The sequence below is a fragment of the Tenrec ecaudatus genome, chromosome 5 (genome assembly GCF_050624435.1).
Source record: "Tenrec ecaudatus isolate mTenEca1 chromosome 5, mTenEca1.hap1, whole genome shotgun sequence".
Lineage (NCBI taxonomy): Eukaryota > Metazoa > Chordata > Mammalia > Afrosoricida > Tenrecidae > Tenrec > Tenrec ecaudatus.
In genome coordinates, this window is record NC_134534.1 from 70,491,856 (window position 1) to 70,512,642 (window position 20,787).

Below are 20,787 nucleotides of genomic sequence, written 5' to 3' on the forward strand. Positions count from 1 at the left end.
TTATCATAATCATCTCAACCCAGAAGATAAACCCAACCAACATTAGAAATAATGGCATGCCTTCCTGGACTGTAAGCCTGAAAGGAGAACCCATGTAAAGCACCACGTAAAGGAGGCCAAGAGAGAGGCCTTCTGAGAACGTGCACAGAACTCCGAGTTTTGCAGGCACTTTGAAATATTTATTGAGACAGGTAGGCTTATGTGTCAGAGGAAACATCCAAAGGAATGTACAGCAGTTCTCCTTTAGGAGTAGAAGGAGCTAGAAGGACACCACTACTTTATAATACTTTAATTTTTATCCACGTATATTATTGTTGCTTTGATAAAAATTAAACAGTAAATTTTACAACATTTATATGGTAAGACTGTAAGAGATGTAGCTTCAGACTGAAGGCCATCTCTGGGCAACCTGCTTTGAAAAGCAATCTATCTTTACCTGTTACAGTAGCCTGTGCACTGCTGCTGTGCCCAGACACCTTTTGTCTGATAAAACCCTCGAGAAGAAATAAACACCACTGACTAAAATATACATGCACAATTATTTTGATTTTAATAGAAAGTAGAAGGTGTTCATTTGCTTCTTTCAGTGAATAAACTGTGATGGCAAAGCCCCCAAAGAACCTAAATGTCCTTTAGCTACTGAGATATGCGTACAGTTTAATAAAGCAAGTCAGCCCAAAGACACCGTGTGTGTCCATGGATGCAAAGGAAACATGGTGGAAATATGCACACTATTTCCAGGACAGTCTCTGAAGAGGGCAAATAGTTAACTTCACGCAGCTGAGAACTAACGTTCAGAAGATTGAGTCTGCCCAGAGGTGCCTCAGAAGAAAAGCCTGGGGATCTAGTTACAAAGAACCAACTCTTTAAAACCCGATGCAGTGCAACACTGATCTGATACACAGGGGTCACCTTGAACCAGAGTCAAGACAAAGGCAATTGTTTTTATTTTTTAAAATTATTTCCTGGTAAAATACACACACCAGCAAAAAACAAACAAAGAACACTATCTCTGTTTAAAAAACATTATTTGCAGTGAAATACACAAAACATTTCCAGTTCAGTCTGTGGAAGAGATCAAGCTTCATAAAGTAGACGGCAGCAAGAAAAGGCAGCCATAGAGGAGATGGATTGACCCAGGAGCGGAGGAGATGGATTGACCCAGGAGCGGCGGCAACGGCTCACAGCTCATGGGGAGGACGGTGTGGGGAGCCGTGTTCCCTGCTCTTGCACTCAGGCTTGTTATGAGCCGGGACTGACTTGACAACAGAGAGTTTGTGGGGAAAAAGGAAAGCACTATTCATTTTTCTATATGCCTGTATTTTTCAACTGTCCCAAGAAGCAAACTTACTTGCATACTTTTTAAAAACCCATGTATTTTAATTAGTACATAACTGCTTCTTCAGAATGCATTTGTTTTGTGGATAAAGAGGCCAGCTAATGTACTGACACCTGTGTCCGGCAGCGGTGAGTGAACACTGACTGTGATCAGTGGTGTTGAAAAACACTTCCCTACACACTGTTAGGACCTCACAGGCCATCAGATCAAAGGATCTAACTTCTCCCTGGGTGAGGGGAAGGTGGGGCAGAAAGCCAAGAAAACAACAGTCGTACCACTAAGGTCATTGCTCAACCTATTTTCTACCTTCCTTTCAATAACGTCCCTAATATTGCATCATTGAATTATCTTCTTTGGGAAGCAGTTACTATACTCCATCAAGTTCTCTCATTTCTTTACTGAGATAATAAATTTTATTTTTTAAATCATTTTTCTCTGACAGCTCTTACAACATTCCATACATCAATCGTATCCAGCATACTTGTACAAATGTTTCCATCATCGTTTTCTAAACATTTACTTTCTATTTGAGCCCTTGGTATCAGCTCCTCTTTTATCCCTCTCTCATCCCTCTCCCCTCGTGACTCCTGGATAAATTATAAATTGTTATTGTTTACATATCTTACACTGACTGCTATCTCCCTTCATCCATGTTTCTGTTGTTCATCCCCCTGGGGGAGGGGATTATGCATCAATCATTGCGACCAGTTCCCCCTTTTCCTCCTTCTCTCCCCAGCTTCTCCCATCCCTCCTGGTATCAATGCTCCCATTTCTGCTCCTGAAGGATTCATCAGCATCCTTACCAGTTCACCTTTCAATTTCTGCTTCTGTTGGCAACAGTGTTTACCATCTAAGCAGCTATGGTTTGGGTTAACAGTAGAATGAAGTGAGGCAATATTTCAAAAGTGGAAAGATTGAAGATCTTTTTTTAAGCATTCATGAGAATGCAAAATTATCAATATCTTTAACTGTGGTAAAATACACAAACCATAAAATGCACCTTCTTAGCCATTTTCTAACCCAGAATTGTTAATCACACACAAGATGCGCAGCTCTCACCATGCCTTATTTATCAAAAGTTGCGTCACCCCAAAAGAACCTCTGTGCCCACTGAGCAGTAATATCTGGTAGGTCTCTAATTTTCAACACAAACACAGAGCAATTGCCATTGGGTGATTCCAATGGCAGGGCTCCATGGTGGTCAGAAGATAGCTGTGCTTCATAAAGGTGTGCAGTGGGTGATTTCTTGGAAGCGCATCACTGGGTTGTAATTCTGAGGCACATTTGAGTGGGCTCAGACTGTTAGTTTCTTGATTGGCAATCAAATGCTTTGACAAATTGTACCACCCAGGGACGCTACTTATGAAACAAGCCCTCCCATGATCATGGTAAATGATTTTGCACTATACTACAAATTTTAATTTAGTAGAATCTATTAGAGGATTTTTCATTTATCTTTAAATGTCTAAAGGCTTATTAACCTAGATAGTTTAATTAATTTACAGAGTTCTTAATATGTGATGGATATAAGATGTCTGCTGGACAATATGTGCTGTAAATATTTTCTCTCACTTTTTTACTTGAATATATTTTGGCACAATTTTTAAAGTTTATTTGGAAATGATAGTAGATTTGCACCCAAGTGTATAAAATAATGCAGGAAAAATTCTGCGACCTCCACCTGATTTTCTCCAATGGTAACATCCTGCATAAATAGATTATAATTTCACAATGATACATGATGGCATTTTAAAGGGCAAAGTTTTAATTTTTAGGAAGTACAACAAATTAATTATACTTGACAATTTGTTCTTTCTGAGTTCTTTAATGGGTCTGTATATATTTCCCAAAGAGTCACACGCTAACATCTGTCCAGTTCTACAAGTCCGAGTGATATGATGGCCTCAGTATGCCTCTGTTGATACACAGATAGGTCCATGAGGCCCCCTCTTGAAGCTAGCTCCACCTTCTTAACCATGTGGGTCTCTCTCTTGAAATACCTCCCCCTGAAAAGCTTCAAGGCATCATGTAAGAAGACCATGAAGAGATGCCCAAAGAGCTCCACCTGCTGTATCACCCACCTGAGTCTTTGCAGACTCGGCCCAAAATATGAAAGGAAGCAATCTTCAGATAGCAGATCCCAGCCACGCCGAACTGTAGCCACAGAGGAACCTGAGTGGCAAACCCTCAGAGGAGTCATGCTCAAGGGTACACAGAGGTAAGACATGGCCAATGTCTTGAGTTTGAGTATGTGAAGGTTGTTTTGATACCAGGAGCGGGATGCAACTATACAAAAACCTAAACATGGTTGTGTGACTAAGACAAGTGGAAGTTGGGTGAGCTTTGAAAGATGCTAGAAAAACCTTGATGACTCCAAATGAGGCTGCTGGAAAGGGCTTTAAAATAAAGGAGGAAATGATACCTGAAGGAAGACTATGGCTTTCAATAATATGAAAAATAGTGACCCTACTTAGTTGGGTGTATAATTAAAGAGACTTAGCAACAGTAGGTTGACAGTTTCGTCTGCATTTAGCTTTCTACTCCTAATAAAATGAGATGGGAGGAAGATGAACTCAGGGCAGAATTGCAGCACATCACGGGATCAAGACTTGGTTAGTTTGAGAACACAACTGTTTCTCATTCCCAGCCTAGCATACTTCTCAATTAAGATAGGGCTACCGGACAAACAGAAACCAAGGGGCACATTAAGAGATCGTGTATTAAGGGTTCAGGAAGATTGAAGTTGATGCACAAAAGAAGTATTCAACAGCCTAAGGCTCTCTGAAAACCTTAAAGAGGTCTTTACAGATTCTTTCCACTAAACAAAAGGTCTTCAAAGAATCTTAAGAGTAATGAACCACAAAAGCCTCTATAAAGCAAAGCTGAGAAGAATTTATATGAAAAGAAATTAGAGTGTAACTGCCACTTAAAAGAATGAAGTAACAATTGAGTCATTAAAAAGCCTCCAAAAAACTTTAAAATCATTATGTGAACTGAGCCTAAAATGAGCCGAGATAATATAGAAGAAAGATCAGCATGTGAGCTTGAAATTGCTGCAGGCTGGAAGATGCAGAGGAAAAAACCTTCAAAGCAGCAAGAATCGCTTTATGGAAAAGGAAGGAAAACATTAAGAACAAACAAACAATAGACGGAAGCTAGAGGAGAGAGCCGCAGTCGATAGTTCCCAGATGGCAGGACTGAATCTCCGTCCAGGCACGACCACTATCCCGACTGAATTTCACAATTGCTGAGAACCAGAGAGCGCATTACGCCTAATCTTCTCGCTTTTTGCATGGAGACATCTCCAGCCCTTGTCTTTCTTCTGTGCCCGTTTCATCACTTTGTGTTTGACTTAATGGGAAGTAGAAATGCCTTTTAGTTCATTGATCTTCAAATCAAGAGTCATTGCATTCAATGACCTGCACTGTAAGATGCCTCATCTAAACTTGAATCTAATACTATCCTGATCTTACTGATGCCTTATTGGGATGAGAGCTAGAAAACACAGGAAAAGAGTGCTTTCTGTGTTGTCCAAGGGAAAATACCATAGTTACTCATCTATAAGCTGAGTTTTTCAGCACATTTTAAATGCAGTTTTTGTGGTAAAATTAGGTGGCTTGGCGGATAGGTTGGCTTATACTCAAGTATATGTGGTATCTTGTATTTTCCAATAATAACTGCACCAAGATAAATCCTAGCCCACATGGTTTTCTTGAAAGTGTCATAGGAATTCTTCCATTGAGAAGCTGGGGTTTGTATTCCTCCTGTTTAATCTGAACCTACTTCAACCAACAGGATGCCCCGGAAGTGATGCTGTGCGACTCTAAAGGCCACTCATAAAGGGCAAATACCTCCCACCCAGACCGACTGCTCATGACACAGGAACAACTGGATACTTACTTGAGTCACCAAGTAACAAGTTTGAGTACCCACAAATCACTCTGATAGAGAGACAACATAGAGACGTCAAGGGAACTCAATGTGTCAAAATCATCAGCTACTCAAATCTACCCAAACCAGGCATCTGACACACGAGTGAAGAAATCTTTTAAATGATCACAAATCAAGCTATTGATTGCTAATGACCTCTTAACAGATCCAAAGCCCAAACTTCTCAATTTGTTCCCATATTCCTGAACCATAGTAACTATGAAAGATAAATGATTATTAAATATCATACTATCATTTTGAAATCTTTTGTCTTTTATTCTACTTGATCTGATATTACTATAACCATATAGGCTTAAGAATTATTTGTATTTCAAAGGGTCTGTGATTTTATGTTTAAGTGTATTTATTGTAATCAATCTTGCTTTCTTAACCAATCTGATAATCCTTGCTCATTTATCGAGATATTTTCCCACTTATACTTATTGTAATTATTGGTATTTGTAGTTAAACTAAGCCTTAGTGTTCAATTTTTTTCAATCAAGTCTTTCTCTTTTACTACCATTTATAAAAACAAACAAACATAACAAATGGTATCTGCATCATCTTGGCTCCTCTACTGATTTACTCTCCTTGTACTGTATTTAGCAGAACCTTAAAGATTGTACGATGGACATTTAATATATTAAAATTTCTGCTCAAACATTCCATCTGCTGTGATAGTTTAGTTTAGTTTTGGCAGTGTATTTCCAGGTAACCCTTGATTAAAGGATGTGGTGCCTCATTTATCCTATGCTGACACCAATCATCGCTCCCACGACATTCGACTTTACTGATGGGATCAATAAGTCATTGCAATGGCCACGCACAACTCACAGATAATACAGGTGAGTGGATTTCTTAGGGAAACTAACAGGTTACCATGAACCAAGATGAAAAATCCTTAGGGACATAACCATTGATTCACAGCAACAACTGTGAACCAGCAGCTAAGCCTTTTTCTCTGATCCCCAGTCTCTCTGCCAAGTGGTCCCTTGGCCTCTTCCTCTAGGAGCCAGGAAACCTATCTGCTCCTCCATCTCACTGTATCATGAGCACTTTGACGTAGGTCTGGTCTCAGTGTGACCCTTTGCTCTGTTCCAAGACCTCTGTGTCACAGTCTGTGCCTGTGGTCTCAGGAGTGACCAAGATCTCGGGAGTGATCTTGAACTCGTAACTCTTACTTGATGGTCCTGGAAAATGTCTGCGCCCCTGCTTCTGAGATAGACTCTCTTAGGGCCAGGGGAATGGCAACCCACACTGACCAACCCCCTCTGCTAAGTGCTTCACAGACTGTACTTACATAGTCCCAGCCAATCATGTGATGGAAAGCATGGCTCACAAACTGAATCCCACTCACTGCCGTGGAGTGGATGCTAACGCACAGCCACACTACAGGACCGAGTAGAACTGCCCCTGTGGGTTTAAGAGACTAACTCTTTCAGAGGGTAGAAAGCAAGGGCACTCAAAAAGATAAAGATATCCTCAAATTTCAAACCACTAACACATCCTTGAGGCTTTAAAGCAACTCCTAAGACAGTGGCCCTGCAGAACAAGCAGGTCTGATAACATTGTCCACAAACTGAGAGAATCTAGTAGAGACCCTTTGAAATTTATAAACCCCCTAGGATTACATACTTATCATTGGGAAAGTTTCAGGAAAGAAAATAATGGCTTTATTTCATTCCTCCTCATTTTTTTCCCCAAGTAGTACTTATTTATGGTGAGGCTACTGGATACGACTAAGGATGTGGTTGTGGACATACAAACTTTAACTGTTTACCCAATTTCCTGGTGAGAATTAGCATGCATCCAATTCCCACCTAGGAATGTATCCAGTCCTTGCCTTCCCATTTGTCCTTCCTTGTTGTGCAATCCCCTCCCATTTGCACAATTTGCAAGCATGCCTGGTGCCTTCAGATAACAAACACTTCAATTATGCAGGAAACTTCAAGACTCGTCTCACAGAAACTGAGCACACACTATATTTTTTAAAGGTTGGGACCTAATTTTATACACTAGTTTGCATTAAATTGAAAGACTCCACCGAATTTTCCCAATAACATTCTGGGATTACTTGATATAATAATATTTGTAATTGTAAGCAATCCCTAGGGAAGGAAGGAAATGAATCCCTAATTGTATATTTAAGAATTTGAATGTTAAGTCAGAAAAGGAGAGAAGTCTTTTGAATGATGTAACACTGCACACGCTGCACGTGAGGGTGATCAGGGAGTTGCAAGTGGGGGTTATTTCCATGGTGCCAAAGGGAGAGCGGTATTACATTATGTTAAAGGCAATAAGTTCATCATTTGAGGGCTTTCTGTGCAAGTTTATCAATAAGGAAACTGACAGCATGATCCAAATTTGGATTCCAGTTAGCATATTACTGATTTTTCAGTCATTAGTTTAATGTTTTCTACCTAGTTATTGCTATGTTGAATTTAAAAATATTCTTCATATAGGTACAAAAACATGTTAATGTATAAAAAGACCAGTTTCAATGTTCATGTTTTCAAAAAATAACAAACCCTATTCTTTGCTACAGGCTTCTGAGCTGGTTGGTGTGTTGATGAGCGTGAGGTATGCACGGGCAGTGGATTATCTAATGTGGCTCTTCTGGCCAAAATTTGCAATTGCCACCAAAGGGCTGAGTCCTACATGACTCAGGTAAGAAGGTGTGGGGAAGATAATAGAATTCATCTGTGAATAATTGAGAACATAATTCCCTGGAGAACCGTCCTGCTGTGTATGAAAGGAGCCCTCTGAGAAGCAGGAGGAGGATTCTCATCGGCAAGATCTACTAGAGTGGGTCCAGTGGACCCGAGATCCCTGAGACATGAACCTGCAGGATCCAAAAGACAGGTACCCATCAGAAGAGCAGCAACAAAACCAGGAGCCAGGCCACTGAACTGTGATGGGCTTCCCAATTCACAGAACAAGTATCCAAGTATCGCTGCGTGCTTTGTGCAGGAGTCTGGCTTGTGGAGTGGGGTGCCTCCGGGCACTTAATTGGGGGAAGTTGAACTTGCTGACCGAGGGAAGTGAAGATGAGTGTGTTTTTGGCTGAGGATTTGAGTAGGGTATCTATTTGCACATAATTCAGGGAGCTGGGTTTGCTGACCCTTGGAGTTTAAGCTGAATGCCTTTATTGAGGTTTAGGTACGCTATTGGGGATTTATTAGCAGACTGTGCAGAACTCTGTAGCATGTGCTGATAAACAACTCAATCCTGAGCATTTGTCATGGGCGTCACAACTCAACGTCCTTAATAAACACTTCAATCATTAATTTTGTCTGAGTTCTGTGTAGTCATTGAAATAAAACAGAGAATATTAATTAAGACATTACAAGGTAGAAGAATAGTACCAGTATATCCAATAGCTAATTAAGATGGGGTGGGGCGGGGGGCGAATAGGGGGAAGAAAACATCCAGAAAGGAGTACTTTATGTAGTGGGAGAGAGAAAATAAACAGGAACTTCTATCATTAATTAATGAGTAGGGAGACTACTTTAAAGACTGTTTGTTGGGGTTTTTTTGGGGGGGGGATTGGAAAAAAGTTATATGTTTTGAACAACAATTTCTGTTGCTTTAAAATATTTAATTAATTTTTATATACTTACATAAAATGTACAAATTTAGGATGAGTCCTGCTGTAGAATATGAAACAACGATGTAATTGGTTGTAAGAGGCAAGAAGTCTGCTGCATGCAATTTACAATCACAGAAAAATTGTAAATGTATAATAAAAAAGATCTAAATCAATTACACGTTTGATAAGATCAATAGCTATACATAGAACAAGTTCAATGTTGATGCTAAAATGAAAGTTAAATTAAATAGGCTTATTAGCCAGGACTCTCATAACATTTAGCTTCAATGCTTACCTTCTCTCCATTTTATTAATAACAGAGTTGCATGCATTAATTAACATTTGAATAACAAGCTTCCTTACATGATTTAGAGTCTGGTGATGGTGGAGAAATATTAGACATCGCAATGTCACTTTTTGACTTTTTGGGCTTCTTCGCATTTAGTGGCCCAGGTTTATCATAATTCCTAAAATTCCTTCTTGCTCCTTTATGCTCTAGTAAAACAAAATATACACAAAACTTCACTCATTTTTGTTTTAATATTGATCAAAATGAAATTTATTAAGTCAACAGTTACACCTGACAAAATCTACAGTGATAGCATATTAAAAACAATACTTATAACCAAACATATTTCCTTGTCAACTTGAGTTTAGGATTTAATATGAATTAGTTTGGATATAAACATGATCAAGACTATAACATATCAAACTATTAAATCATCTGAAAGGTTTCTTAAGTCATGCATTTTCACTACTTAAAAGAAAATTCTAGAAAAGAGTAGGTCTCATGTGAAACATTACTTCATTATTTTGTAAATGAAAGTACTCAGGCATTAATGTAAATCTACCACCTGGTACTACCTTATCCATTATTCAGGGTGACACCTAAAATCGTTGTCATTTCCCTAAATTTCTTCCAAGGGATCACCCATTTTTCTACTTCTCTATTCAATAAATATTAATTTAACCACTTGAACTTCAAGAATGTCAATCTCATAACAACTGCCAAATTAAGTAATTTCTCCAAGATTTAATCCCTCTTGACTCCCTAGCAGCATTTCATCTTTTTACATAGACCAAAGTCTGTAGAGTTTTCCATTCTTTATTCTCGGAGTATTGCAGTCTCCCAGTGCCCAAATTATCTTTCTTGTCACTCTATTTTTAATTGGTTTCATCTTCTACATATTTCATCTTGGGGCATTTTTCAGAATTTTCTTTGGCTTTCTCATCTTTACCTGAAAATCCTCAAACTATTCAAGATTTGTTTATAAGTTATAATTTTCTCTGGTGACCCACTTAAAAATACCGGTTGACATCAGTACTTACAGAGCAGCTATGAATTGAAAAAGACCAAACAGCACATAATAAAGGACATCACTAAATACCTTATGGATTTTCCAAATATTCATATGAATATTTTCCTTAAATAGCAGTTACTCAATTCACCTGTGTACAATACAACAAAACATGTCCAGCCCTGTGCCACCTTCATGATTGTTGGAATGAATGTGAGTCCATCGTTCTAGCCCTTAGGCGTACCTCCCAATCTAGGGGTCATCTTCAAACGCCATCTTGGACAATATTGCATTGTTGTGATCCATAGAGGCTTCCATTGGCTAATGTTAAAACTAGATAAGTTGGCCTTTATTCCTAGTCTGACATGATGGAAGTTCCATCGAAACCTATCCATCATGATTGACCCTGCTGGCCTTTTAAATTTTGGTGGCATCACATTGAGTGCCTTAGCAATCAGTAAGCACCACTGTGCAACCTAATCCACAGATGGACAGTAGTAGAAAGTATGTGTCCAAATAGATATAGTCCAAGGAATATATCCAAACAAGAGAGATGACTCTAGGCTAGGCACCAACTAACAATATTCCCATCTGTTTCTGCTTCATCTGCCCTATTTCTATTTATGGAAATAACTCCACGGATGCTGTCTGAGTTCTAGCAGACCACTGACCAATATTCCTTCAGCCAAGAGCTGGAAATTTCTATGCTTCTTCTGGTATGCAATGAGATGTTGTAGGTAGATAAATTGGGTTACAACTAATTAAGCACAATAATAACATGAAAATTAGAGTTGGAGCTTACTGAATACTAACCCGAGACAATAATGTTTTCTAATGTAACAAAGCTGAATGTTACATTCGAAGAAATTGTTCCTCTTTCTTAGAACAAAACTTTGTAAGAAAGAATCCTTGTCATAAAATATAAACTTCACGATACAAAGATAATATATTGAGCTCTATAGTTTTCCTCCCACTTTCCATTTCTGATAAAATAACTTTGTTTATTCAAATAATCTAGTGATTATACGTTTGGTCTTTTATTGATTGAAAAGAAATAAGAGGCAGGAAGTTCTAAGTCATTTAAATAGAGACTGAACCAAGGATTCTACTAACCCGAGAAATTCTAATAGCATGGCCAAATCTCGTCTTTCTTTTAAAAAATTATTACAGGGATCCAGCTATACTGTGCAGAGGAACCATGGTGGCAGAGTGGTTAAAGTGCCACTTCCCTGGTGCTTTAGGACGGCGGGTTGAAAATACCAGCCACTCCTATGTGCAAACTGTGATGGTATGCTCCTGTAAGGGGTACTCTCTTTGAGACCCTCCCCACAGGGCACTTCTGTTCTGCCCTATAGTATCGTTATGAATCAGAATTGACTCAACAGCAATGTATTTAACTTTCATATTATAAAGAGGATAAACAACCAACAACAACAAATAGGAACAGAATCTTTTAAAGAAAAAAATCAATTTAGAAAATAATATAGCATTCTAGGTGTAGGGGAACTTCACAGATTTGGAAAATATTTATGGTGAAAGTGTATTAAATTTTAGAATTTATCAATGAAAAATGGATTCTCTGCAACAAAAGACAAGTTAGACCTGAGACAGGACTTTTAAAAACACCTTTGGTGATGATGCTACTACAGTCAGGGAGACAGATGCGATGAGGAAATACTGACAGAGACCTTAAATGCAGTACTGAGATTTCAATTGGTGTTCAAAGACAAAAAGGGGAACTGGTGTTATGGAAAATTGAATCTATAACACCGAGAGCACACTTCATACACTTTCCTGGAAGATAACTGAAAAGTAAGAAAAGCAAATACCATGCCAAATAAGATGAGTAGAACAGACGACAGCAAAGAGGACACAGTGGACAAGGAAGTGACTTTTCTGAAGAAAAAAATGTGACAAATATAATGAAGAACACAGTAACTACACTCCTCTGGGCTGTAGACCTGGTTTGCAGATTAATATGCGTCCTTAAATGTAAGTAGCTGTAAAGAAATGAGACTATCATTTAGACACAGTCTCATAAAATATTCCAATCAAAAATGGGAGAGGAAAGCTACTTACACACAAAAAATGAAAGTTTCTAAAAAGAGCAAAAGATCATAAAAATGTGTTCAGGTTTCTCTTTCAGAATATAGAATGACTTTTGAGGAGAAAGTGTCTAACTCAAGTTGCTGTATATATCTGAAGGCAAAAAAAGAGGACACATTCCAGGCTGTCTTGGACCTTGGATATAGTAATGTGGCGAGGGTTTCCTAGTGCACTAGCATTATGTGAGTGCTACAATAATAACTTGTCTCGACAGGAAAATAAAAGCCCCTTGTCTCTTGAAGTAATTCATCTCTGCCTATCTCCACCACTCACACATGCTAATGATCACCATCTTTAAAACGGTGACTATTTCCCCAGCCTTAGCCAAGACCCAGGTATTGCCTTCCTTCCCCTTTTACTGAATTGGATAAATATATGCCATCTCTTAATCCTTTGATAACCCATTGAGTTAACCTCCTACATCACTGCCTTCCTCAAATCTGAAGACAACTTATTGACTTCAATAGATCTTAAACATCTCCAATTGGGATCATCCACCAGACCGTCTTTTCTTAAGCCTTTCCTAACACAATGGTGGGTAGTTACTCTACTGGGAGGAGCCTTTTGAGAAGCAAAATTCTTTAAAAAAAAATCCTCGATTTCAAATATCCATCTCTCAAGGCAATGTTTGTCATTCTACATCTCTCACATACATTTTCATTACAAATACACACCTACACTGTCCTGTGAAGGGTTTTTAGAATTGTTTTGCATTCTCTGTCTCAATCTCTTATTTCTCTTGCTGACCAGCCTCTCAGAGCAGAACATATTGTTTCATCACCTGGACAAGTGCACAAACCAGCCTACTGCTGTACAGTCTATTTCAACTCAAAGCGACCCTATGTGGGGTTTCCAAGAATGTTCATCTTTATGGGAGCACACAGCCTCATCTCACTCCCATAGAGCAGTTGGTGGGTTCAAACCACAAACCTTGTGGTTAGCAGTCCAATCAATGATCAAACTGCAGTGCCACGACGTGCTATTCCTTTTATTGCAAAAGCTTCCACCTCTGCAATGCCACAAGCACAGTTCCCAGCCGGTCCTATCTTCCTTGCTCTGTACTAAGGGGGATGCAAGAGAAAACAAAACTCTCGATCTAGCCCATGATTTCCACAATTAACTAATGTTACTGAATTTCAGTGGGTCCCAAAATTAACTGGCCATTTTGGGGGTTATTTCCTTATATGAACGGGCTTTTCTGTTTTCCTAGAGTTAGCTTAAATTCACATCACAAAATGCAAATTCCTCCACAAGTCCTCACCCCTCTTGCTGTCAGCAAAGAAACACTGCCTCTTAACAGACAGCTTAGAGCACTAGGGATAAGCTCACACTTGCTTTTCCCCAGTTTCTCCATATAGTCTTTTTCCCCATCTCTTTCACTATTGTTACTTTAGTGATTATTTGTAGAACATTGAATGCCAAATCTGTCACTCATGTATGACTCATTCCCAAACTTTAGACACATCTGATTGCCATCTGCATCCACTAAAGATTTCCCAATCAATCAATCAAGCCAAACTCACTGTCATCAAGTCATTCTGACTCATAGTGACCCTTTGAGAAGCTCAAATGTATCCATTAAAACTGAACATCATCTGTACTCATAAATTAAGTCCTGAGATCCAATCTTGTTTTATTAAAAAATCACTTATCCTATTACCCACATCAGAAAATTGGGGGATATTGGATTATAGTAATTGATTTGTCTCTGCAAGCAGTCATTAAATTCAAGGGTATATCAGAAAGTATTGCTAAAATTTCATAGAAATTTCCAGTGAACACAAATGTCAAAATGTGAAGCTTTTGTTTTTTGACATATCTTCCCTCCACTGTCTAGATATTTATGAGTGTGGTGTTGCCATCTCTAATCCTTCCCTAGAGAATTCTTCACTCTGATTTACACCACGTCAAATCAGCAGTTTTCACCTCTGTAGGGACCCAAATTGTGTTCCTTTGAAATGTTCTTTGGAAGCAAAAATAAATCTATAGGGGCAAGATCAGGGTCTCAGGGTGAATTGGGTAAGATTTTCAAGCGACTTTTTTATAGGATAGTTCTTGGTACCCTCAAAGAACAACAGGGGCATTAGTGTGTGTGTGTGTGTGTGTGTGTGTGTGTGTGTTTCCTTCAGTGCAACTTTCCTGGCCATGTCCCTCTTGTCTACAATGCTGTTTCAGTTCTCTTAAGATTTCTTCATAATATACCCCACAATTGTCCTACATCCTTCAAGAAACCTTCAAACACTCCTAAGCCAGCCCTCCAGCCGGAAAGGATCATTGCAGAGACGAAAGGGTCTGTGCGCGTGCGCATGTGTTCATCTGGAAGGAAGGCTTGGATCACCACGAACAAGAGATCTAGTTCAGGCCATTGGCGGCATTTACTAAAACTATAGTTAAAGACGAAATGCTAAAATTAAGTAAGCCAAGGTCAGTTAGGAATGCTACAAAGAAACTCCTGGACCGAAAGAAGTGCTCAGTTATCAGATGCAATTTGAAGTTTATAAGTAACATAAGCCTCTACTTGTGATTGACTTTAAATATCTGGAGTTCATATATGAAAATACCTTCACATGATATTCCTCCCTCTCTTACCACGATTCTATAGAACTGAATCTATGCTGCCTAAAATGGATTCGTAACTCAGGCAGATATGACACAGGCAAAATAAAAGATAGCACAAAGAAACAATTTTTCTCTTTAAAAAATAAGTGCAGTCTTTCCATGTAAATTCAGAAGGAAGAACCTCCCTAAAGAATTGGTAACTGGCACTTTGGGTACTAATTCTTTTTCATGTCTGGGGACTGTTTGATAATTATTAACTCTCTATCTTCTCTTTATTGTCCAGTACAAAGCTAAGATAATGCAAAGGTGTAAGACATAACTGAAGAACAGAAAAATAAACATTTCATAGTCATTGCTAATATGTGCTAAATATTTAAAAGACTCGACATTTTTCCAAGGCATTTATAGATATTCACTCATTCTATCCTCAATAATAACCACGTGAGTTAGGTAATATGCCTATTTCACAGTTGAAGAATCAAAAACACAACACCAATGAGCTTTCAAAACATTACATAACATATCATTACTTGAATCTCAAGAGCCCTCAATTTTAAAAATATTACTCCTTCTCTAGAGAGAATGATTTATTTTTTAATGACTAAATAGATAATGACTATACGAGTGCTCATGTTGCTTGCCTGCGAGCAGAGGTTGCCATCTGAATGCCCATACTGCAGAGTCCTTGTCTGTACTCCTACCCTCTTGGAATTTGAGGGAGGCCTGGTAGCACTGTTGGCTAAGTGTGGGACTTCTAAACATTGAAGTGCTAATCACAAAGTCAGTGGTTCAAACCAACAAACTTCTCCAGGCGACAAAGAAGAAGCCAGGAGTTCTAGTGAAAAGGTTCAACCTTGGAAACCCAATCCTGGGTCACTCTGAATCAGAATCGACACAAGGACAGTGGGTTTAATTAGAACTTAAACCCAAGAAGGTCAGGCCCACCAGAACGCAGAATTCTCTTTTGTATGCCAGCATCTTTTCTAGCTCCCTGCATGATGCATATAAATTCTTTCTGGATAAATGATGCTAGGAATTTCCACTCCGCTCATTATAATGCGACCATATGCTATGGCCTCACTATGGCAACAATATGCGAATGCGTCTCAGAATAGCAACATCCTCTTAAGGAGATCTCTTACAGAACCAAGAGGGAGAGAGTCATGATGATGTCATCCTAGAAAAGAATTTGGGGGCCACTCAGCAGACCACCTGGAGTTGAGGAAAATTGGTAACTTAAGCAACAGGCATTGGAGATTTGAGTTTGAAGTCAAATGTTAAACAGAGTAGTGAGTAGGAAATAAAGAAAATGAGTCACGGGAAACACATGGTGAAGTCACCTCTACCCAAATATCTGGCCAATGCTCAATGGAAAGATGGGGCTATTGCAGAGTAAAGTTAATTCTCAGAATAAATTGATCTTCATAAAGTTTAACTTACTTATAGGATAAAAAATGGAGACTAGATCAAATATATAGTAATCATTAGTTTGGGCAACTATAGGACTTGATTCCTGACCTTTCTCCATATATAAAGTTCAAGCATTCACTTTAATTCTTCATAGAAAGAAGTAAGTGCTTGGAAAAAAATAATTTAAATTCCTGCAGAATAAAATCTCTTTGTGAAAATCTATTTCTATTAAAATGAAAATCACTTGTGGCATTTGAAAGCATAATGCATAACAAAATATTCAAATTCAATATGAAATATTATTTAATGACAAATGTTAGCAAATGGGTGAGGTTTCAGATGAATATTGTAAAATTCTAGGTAGGAGCTATCCATTAAGGTTTCGCTTATCTTTAGAAAAGACTTTTGAAACTTTTTATATCAAATCTATGTAAAAGCTCTTCTAGAAAAATTTCAAAATTACATTTTTAATTTACCTGATGTTTCACTTTCTGCCCAGAGAGCTGCAGAACCAGATAGAGTTCTCTGAAGTTGTCCACGGTTTCCCTGTTTAGACTGAAGATGGTCAATAAGAAATGGGATTGGCTGGTCAGGTGTCTCAGTTATTAACTTGGTCATTAACTCCTAAAGGAAGAACAAAGTACATATTTACACCTAATAACAGTAACAACAACAATAGCTAAAACTAGCACTTACTGTTATGAACCAGGGTCCTAAATTAATCCTCACAATTATCTTTCAAGAAAAATGTAAGTTATTGTCTTCATTGTTTTAGGAAACGTATGTGCAGAGGAATTGGAATTACGTGTAAATTATACAGATAATACATGGCAAATCAGGGATATTAATTTATATTTATTATTATTTCTAACCCCAAACTATAGATAATGAATCTGATTTGTTTGTTAAATCAGAGTTTCTATTATGGGTGATGGAAACATTGAAAACAGATAAGGGTGACAATTGAGCAATGCAATAAATATAAGTTAATGTCACAACAATACATATGAAGAATTTAGAATTGGCAAATGCTTTATTACATATAAATTTACCACAATAAAAAAGATTGTAAACCTTATATTACTATTTTAAGAGATGCCATCCGGAACTATACTTTTGCTACCTCTTACCATATATTAAATATACCAATGCCATTGTTTCCTTCTTGAAAAACAAAACCAAAAAGTCTCGCTGCCATCTAGTGCACGCAGACTCTTAGCTCATCTGTAGGGCAGAGTACTACTCCCCCTGGGGGTCCCCAGGACTGTAAGTCTTTAAGGGATTGGAAAGCCTCATGTTGATTCCCCAGAGTGGCTGGTGACTTTGAACTGCTGATTTGGAGGGTAGAAGACCAATGTGTAACCACTTTGGCCCCGGGTTTCCTGGTTTCTTCCTTAGTTGCATATAAGGAAAGCAAAATGAAAGGGACTTTGTTGGAAAGGGAAAAAAAAAACACAAGTCACATACTTGTCGAAAAATTCTTTTAAACTTGTCTTCCAACAATAAGCTTTCTTTTTACAAAAGCACCGAGGGAGAATAATCTTTTTTTTTTTTTTCCTTTTTAACTAGTAGAAGGGTAGTGAGTTTTCTACCTCCAAAGCATAATGTTTCCTTTTTGGAAAACTCTAATGACACCTTAAATTGGACAGAAATACGCCTAAGGGGGAGAGCTACACGTTGGTTTTTCTGAGCAGCAGCAGCAGCAAAGAGCAGTCTCCAATTTGCGGTCAACTGGAATCTCCAGATTCTGTACTAGTGAACAGCGGTCAAGCCACAGGAGACCATTCTGTGCGGGTAACTGCGTGTGTGAACCTGCATACATCCTTTCTCATTCACCTCAACAGCCGTTCATCTGGTATACTTCAGCCTACAACTTTAGTCGGCCAATGTCATTTTAAGATCAGATTCTGTGAGAAGCACTATTTCTAGTTAGTAGGCAAAAACCAAACCAACCAAACAACAAAAGACATCAAGATCCCGAGAAGGATTGCCGGAAGGCCCCCTTGACTTGGTTTCCTTTTCATTATTGTAGTCAGTGGCCTCGAGTGATTTTCAGACTTCATGTACATGTTCAAGTGGATAAGTTCTTGTCATCTTTCAGTCTCTAAGCAGAGAAGATGATCCTAACCAATTTTCCTTAGCCTGCATCCTGTTAGTGTTCTCTCCATAGCAGTTAGCACGCTCCAGACTCACCTGGCTTCATACTTGCCTACCTATTGGTTGCCTGTCTCCCTCACTTCCTTATCAGAGCACTCTGAGCAAGGCCCATCCGGTGTTGAATAGAAGGGCCCAGAGATGGCCCCTCTGTACTAGCCTAGATTGGCCCCCAGGTTGCTTACTTCTTCACAAACTCTGGATGCTACTCAAATTTCAGACAGCTTATTGGCCTCAAATATAGTCCAAATCAATATATTTTTAGTTATTTATAGCCTACCTTCTCCCAGACCCTGAAAATTCCATTCAACATCTGCTTACCTTGCAGCACAAAGGACCTCAAGCCTCCGATGACCTTCAAAGTTCTCTGACCCAAAGACTCCCCACCTCACTGCTAAGTGACATACCCTAACCACAAGAGTCCTCTGATTCCGTCTCTCTCCAGGCGGGGCCCAGGCCCGATTTCCCTTGTGGGTGCTGCCCTTGGGTCATCTCTGGGAGGATTCTGGCTCCAATGATTCCTCTCCTAATTCCACCCATCCACGTTTATAGATGATCATCTCTCGTAATCCTGTCTCTCTTTTCTCAACCCTGCAATGCTATGTCAGCACCATTCTCTATTATATCCGTAGGTGCTAGAATCCTACCTAGAACTAGATAATAGCTGGTAGTTAATAAATGAATGGCTTAGCAACAACAGGTAGATATTAGAAATAAAATCAGTGACAAAGCAGCCATAGGCTCCACAGTCAAGTACAATGTAATATGTTCCTCTTATCTGAAAATGTTCACCACATGTATCTGGGATGTTTGTTGTCATTTAAATACTCAAGTAAAAAAGTTTTGTCTGATTAGAGGCTAACTACATTTTGTACCTGAGAAGATTATGAGCTGATCTCAGAGACATGGGTGAAATAATCCAGAGTATCATACCATGTAAAAATTGAACAGAGAGGAGGAATTAAAATGAACAAGGGGGTTCTGCCACAAATACACTGTGGAGGAAAATATTTATCAGACAAAAACAGTCATTTATATCTTCCAAACAAAGCAGGCGAGCAAGCAATCACGTGGCGCGGGTCGTTTGGTGCTATTTAGAAGTTCTCTAACTAGTTAAAAGCGCCCTGAAGGCGTAGTGCTTACACCCTGGCAGCTGAGCACAGCGTCAGCTGGTTCAAAACTAGAAGCCGCTTGTGTCAGTCCAGGCTGACTAGAAACAAATCCAGGGACATTCATACACGTACAGAAAAGAGCTTTATATCCAAGAGCAATTGGATACTGAGAAACCATCCCAGCCCAGTCCCTATCAAGTCCATAAGTCTAAGATTAGTCCATATGTCTGATATTAGTCTATAAATTCCTATCAGACGCATGAAGCACATTCAATGATGTGGAATGCAGGAAGAACAGGAGAGGGTGGAAAGTTTTGTGGATCCAATGGTGGTGGAAGCGTCTCCGTATGGCTCCTCCAGCTGCAGGGCTTTGGTGTCATCAGCATGGCTCCAGGTAGCTTGTCAACAGGAATGTGAAGCAGAGGGAGAGAGAGTGTGTGCAGCCTCCAGGGAGGAAGAGGTGAAGATTCCAGCATCCTCATGAGAAGGACATGTCCACAGAGGGCATCACTAGGCTGTGACCTGATTGACAAGCTAGACTGCACCCCTAGCCTTTGTCAAGGTCCGCTGATTCAAAACTACAAGCTGCTTGTGTCCGTCCAGGTTGACTAGAGAAACTTATGTAACTACCACACTGCTCCACAGGAGAAAGATGGGCTTTCTACTCTTGTTAAGAGTCCCACTGGAGAGAGACGATAGTAGACGGTTAAAACATTGAAACATTGTCACTTCATCTCCCCTCTGATACACTTTGGGCTTGCTCTGGTTCTTAATATTTTCTTCCCCCCCCCACCCCATATTGGGTTTTTTTCTCTGTTGTATTCTGTCATCGTGCACCACCTTCTTGAGTCTTAGCTATGTGTTTTGATATGTTTATTGATATATGAAACCCAGGATTGATGACACTATAGAGACAACAGCTAAAATAAGGGTTCCTGTTGGGTATCGTGCGGGAAGTGGGGGGAGCGGGGGGAGGTGAGCTGATATAAAGGAATTCAAGGAATACAAGATTTTGAAATTGATTTTGGTAGAAATTGTGCAATACTGCCGGATGTGATTGCACTAGGGATGCTACGATGTCTGGATTAGCTCCTAAAAAACTGGTTTAGGAAAAAACAAATAAACAAACAAAAGGACTACAGTCTCAGAAACTCACAGGGGCAGGTTTACCCTCCTATGCAGATGAGTCAGCATTAAGTGAGTACTATAGGCAAAAGGCCCTGCTGGGACACTGGGTTAAGCATTAGACTTCTAAGTGCAAGGTCAGCAGTTCGACTTTCACAGCCACTC

The 20,787-nt window shown here is 39.2% G+C and overlaps 1 protein-coding gene across 3 annotated transcripts in view; it reads right to left on the bottom strand.

Annotated features, from left to right (window-relative positions):
* Positions 1–20,787, bottom strand: part of C5H8orf34 (chromosome 5 C8orf34 homolog) — a 417,612-nt gene that overhangs the window by 314,987 nt on the left and 81,838 nt on the right. For all 3 annotated transcript variants that reach the window (XM_075549596.1, XM_075549598.1, XM_075549597.1), the window contains exons 2-3: positions 16,708–16,855; positions 9,222–9,353 (exon numbers count right to left, since the gene is read on the bottom strand). In XM_075549596.1, coding sequence (XP_075405711.1) covers positions 9,222–9,353; positions 16,708–16,855 — 280 coding nt within the window. The remainder of the gene's footprint in view (positions 1–9,221; positions 9,354–16,707; positions 16,856–20,787) is intronic.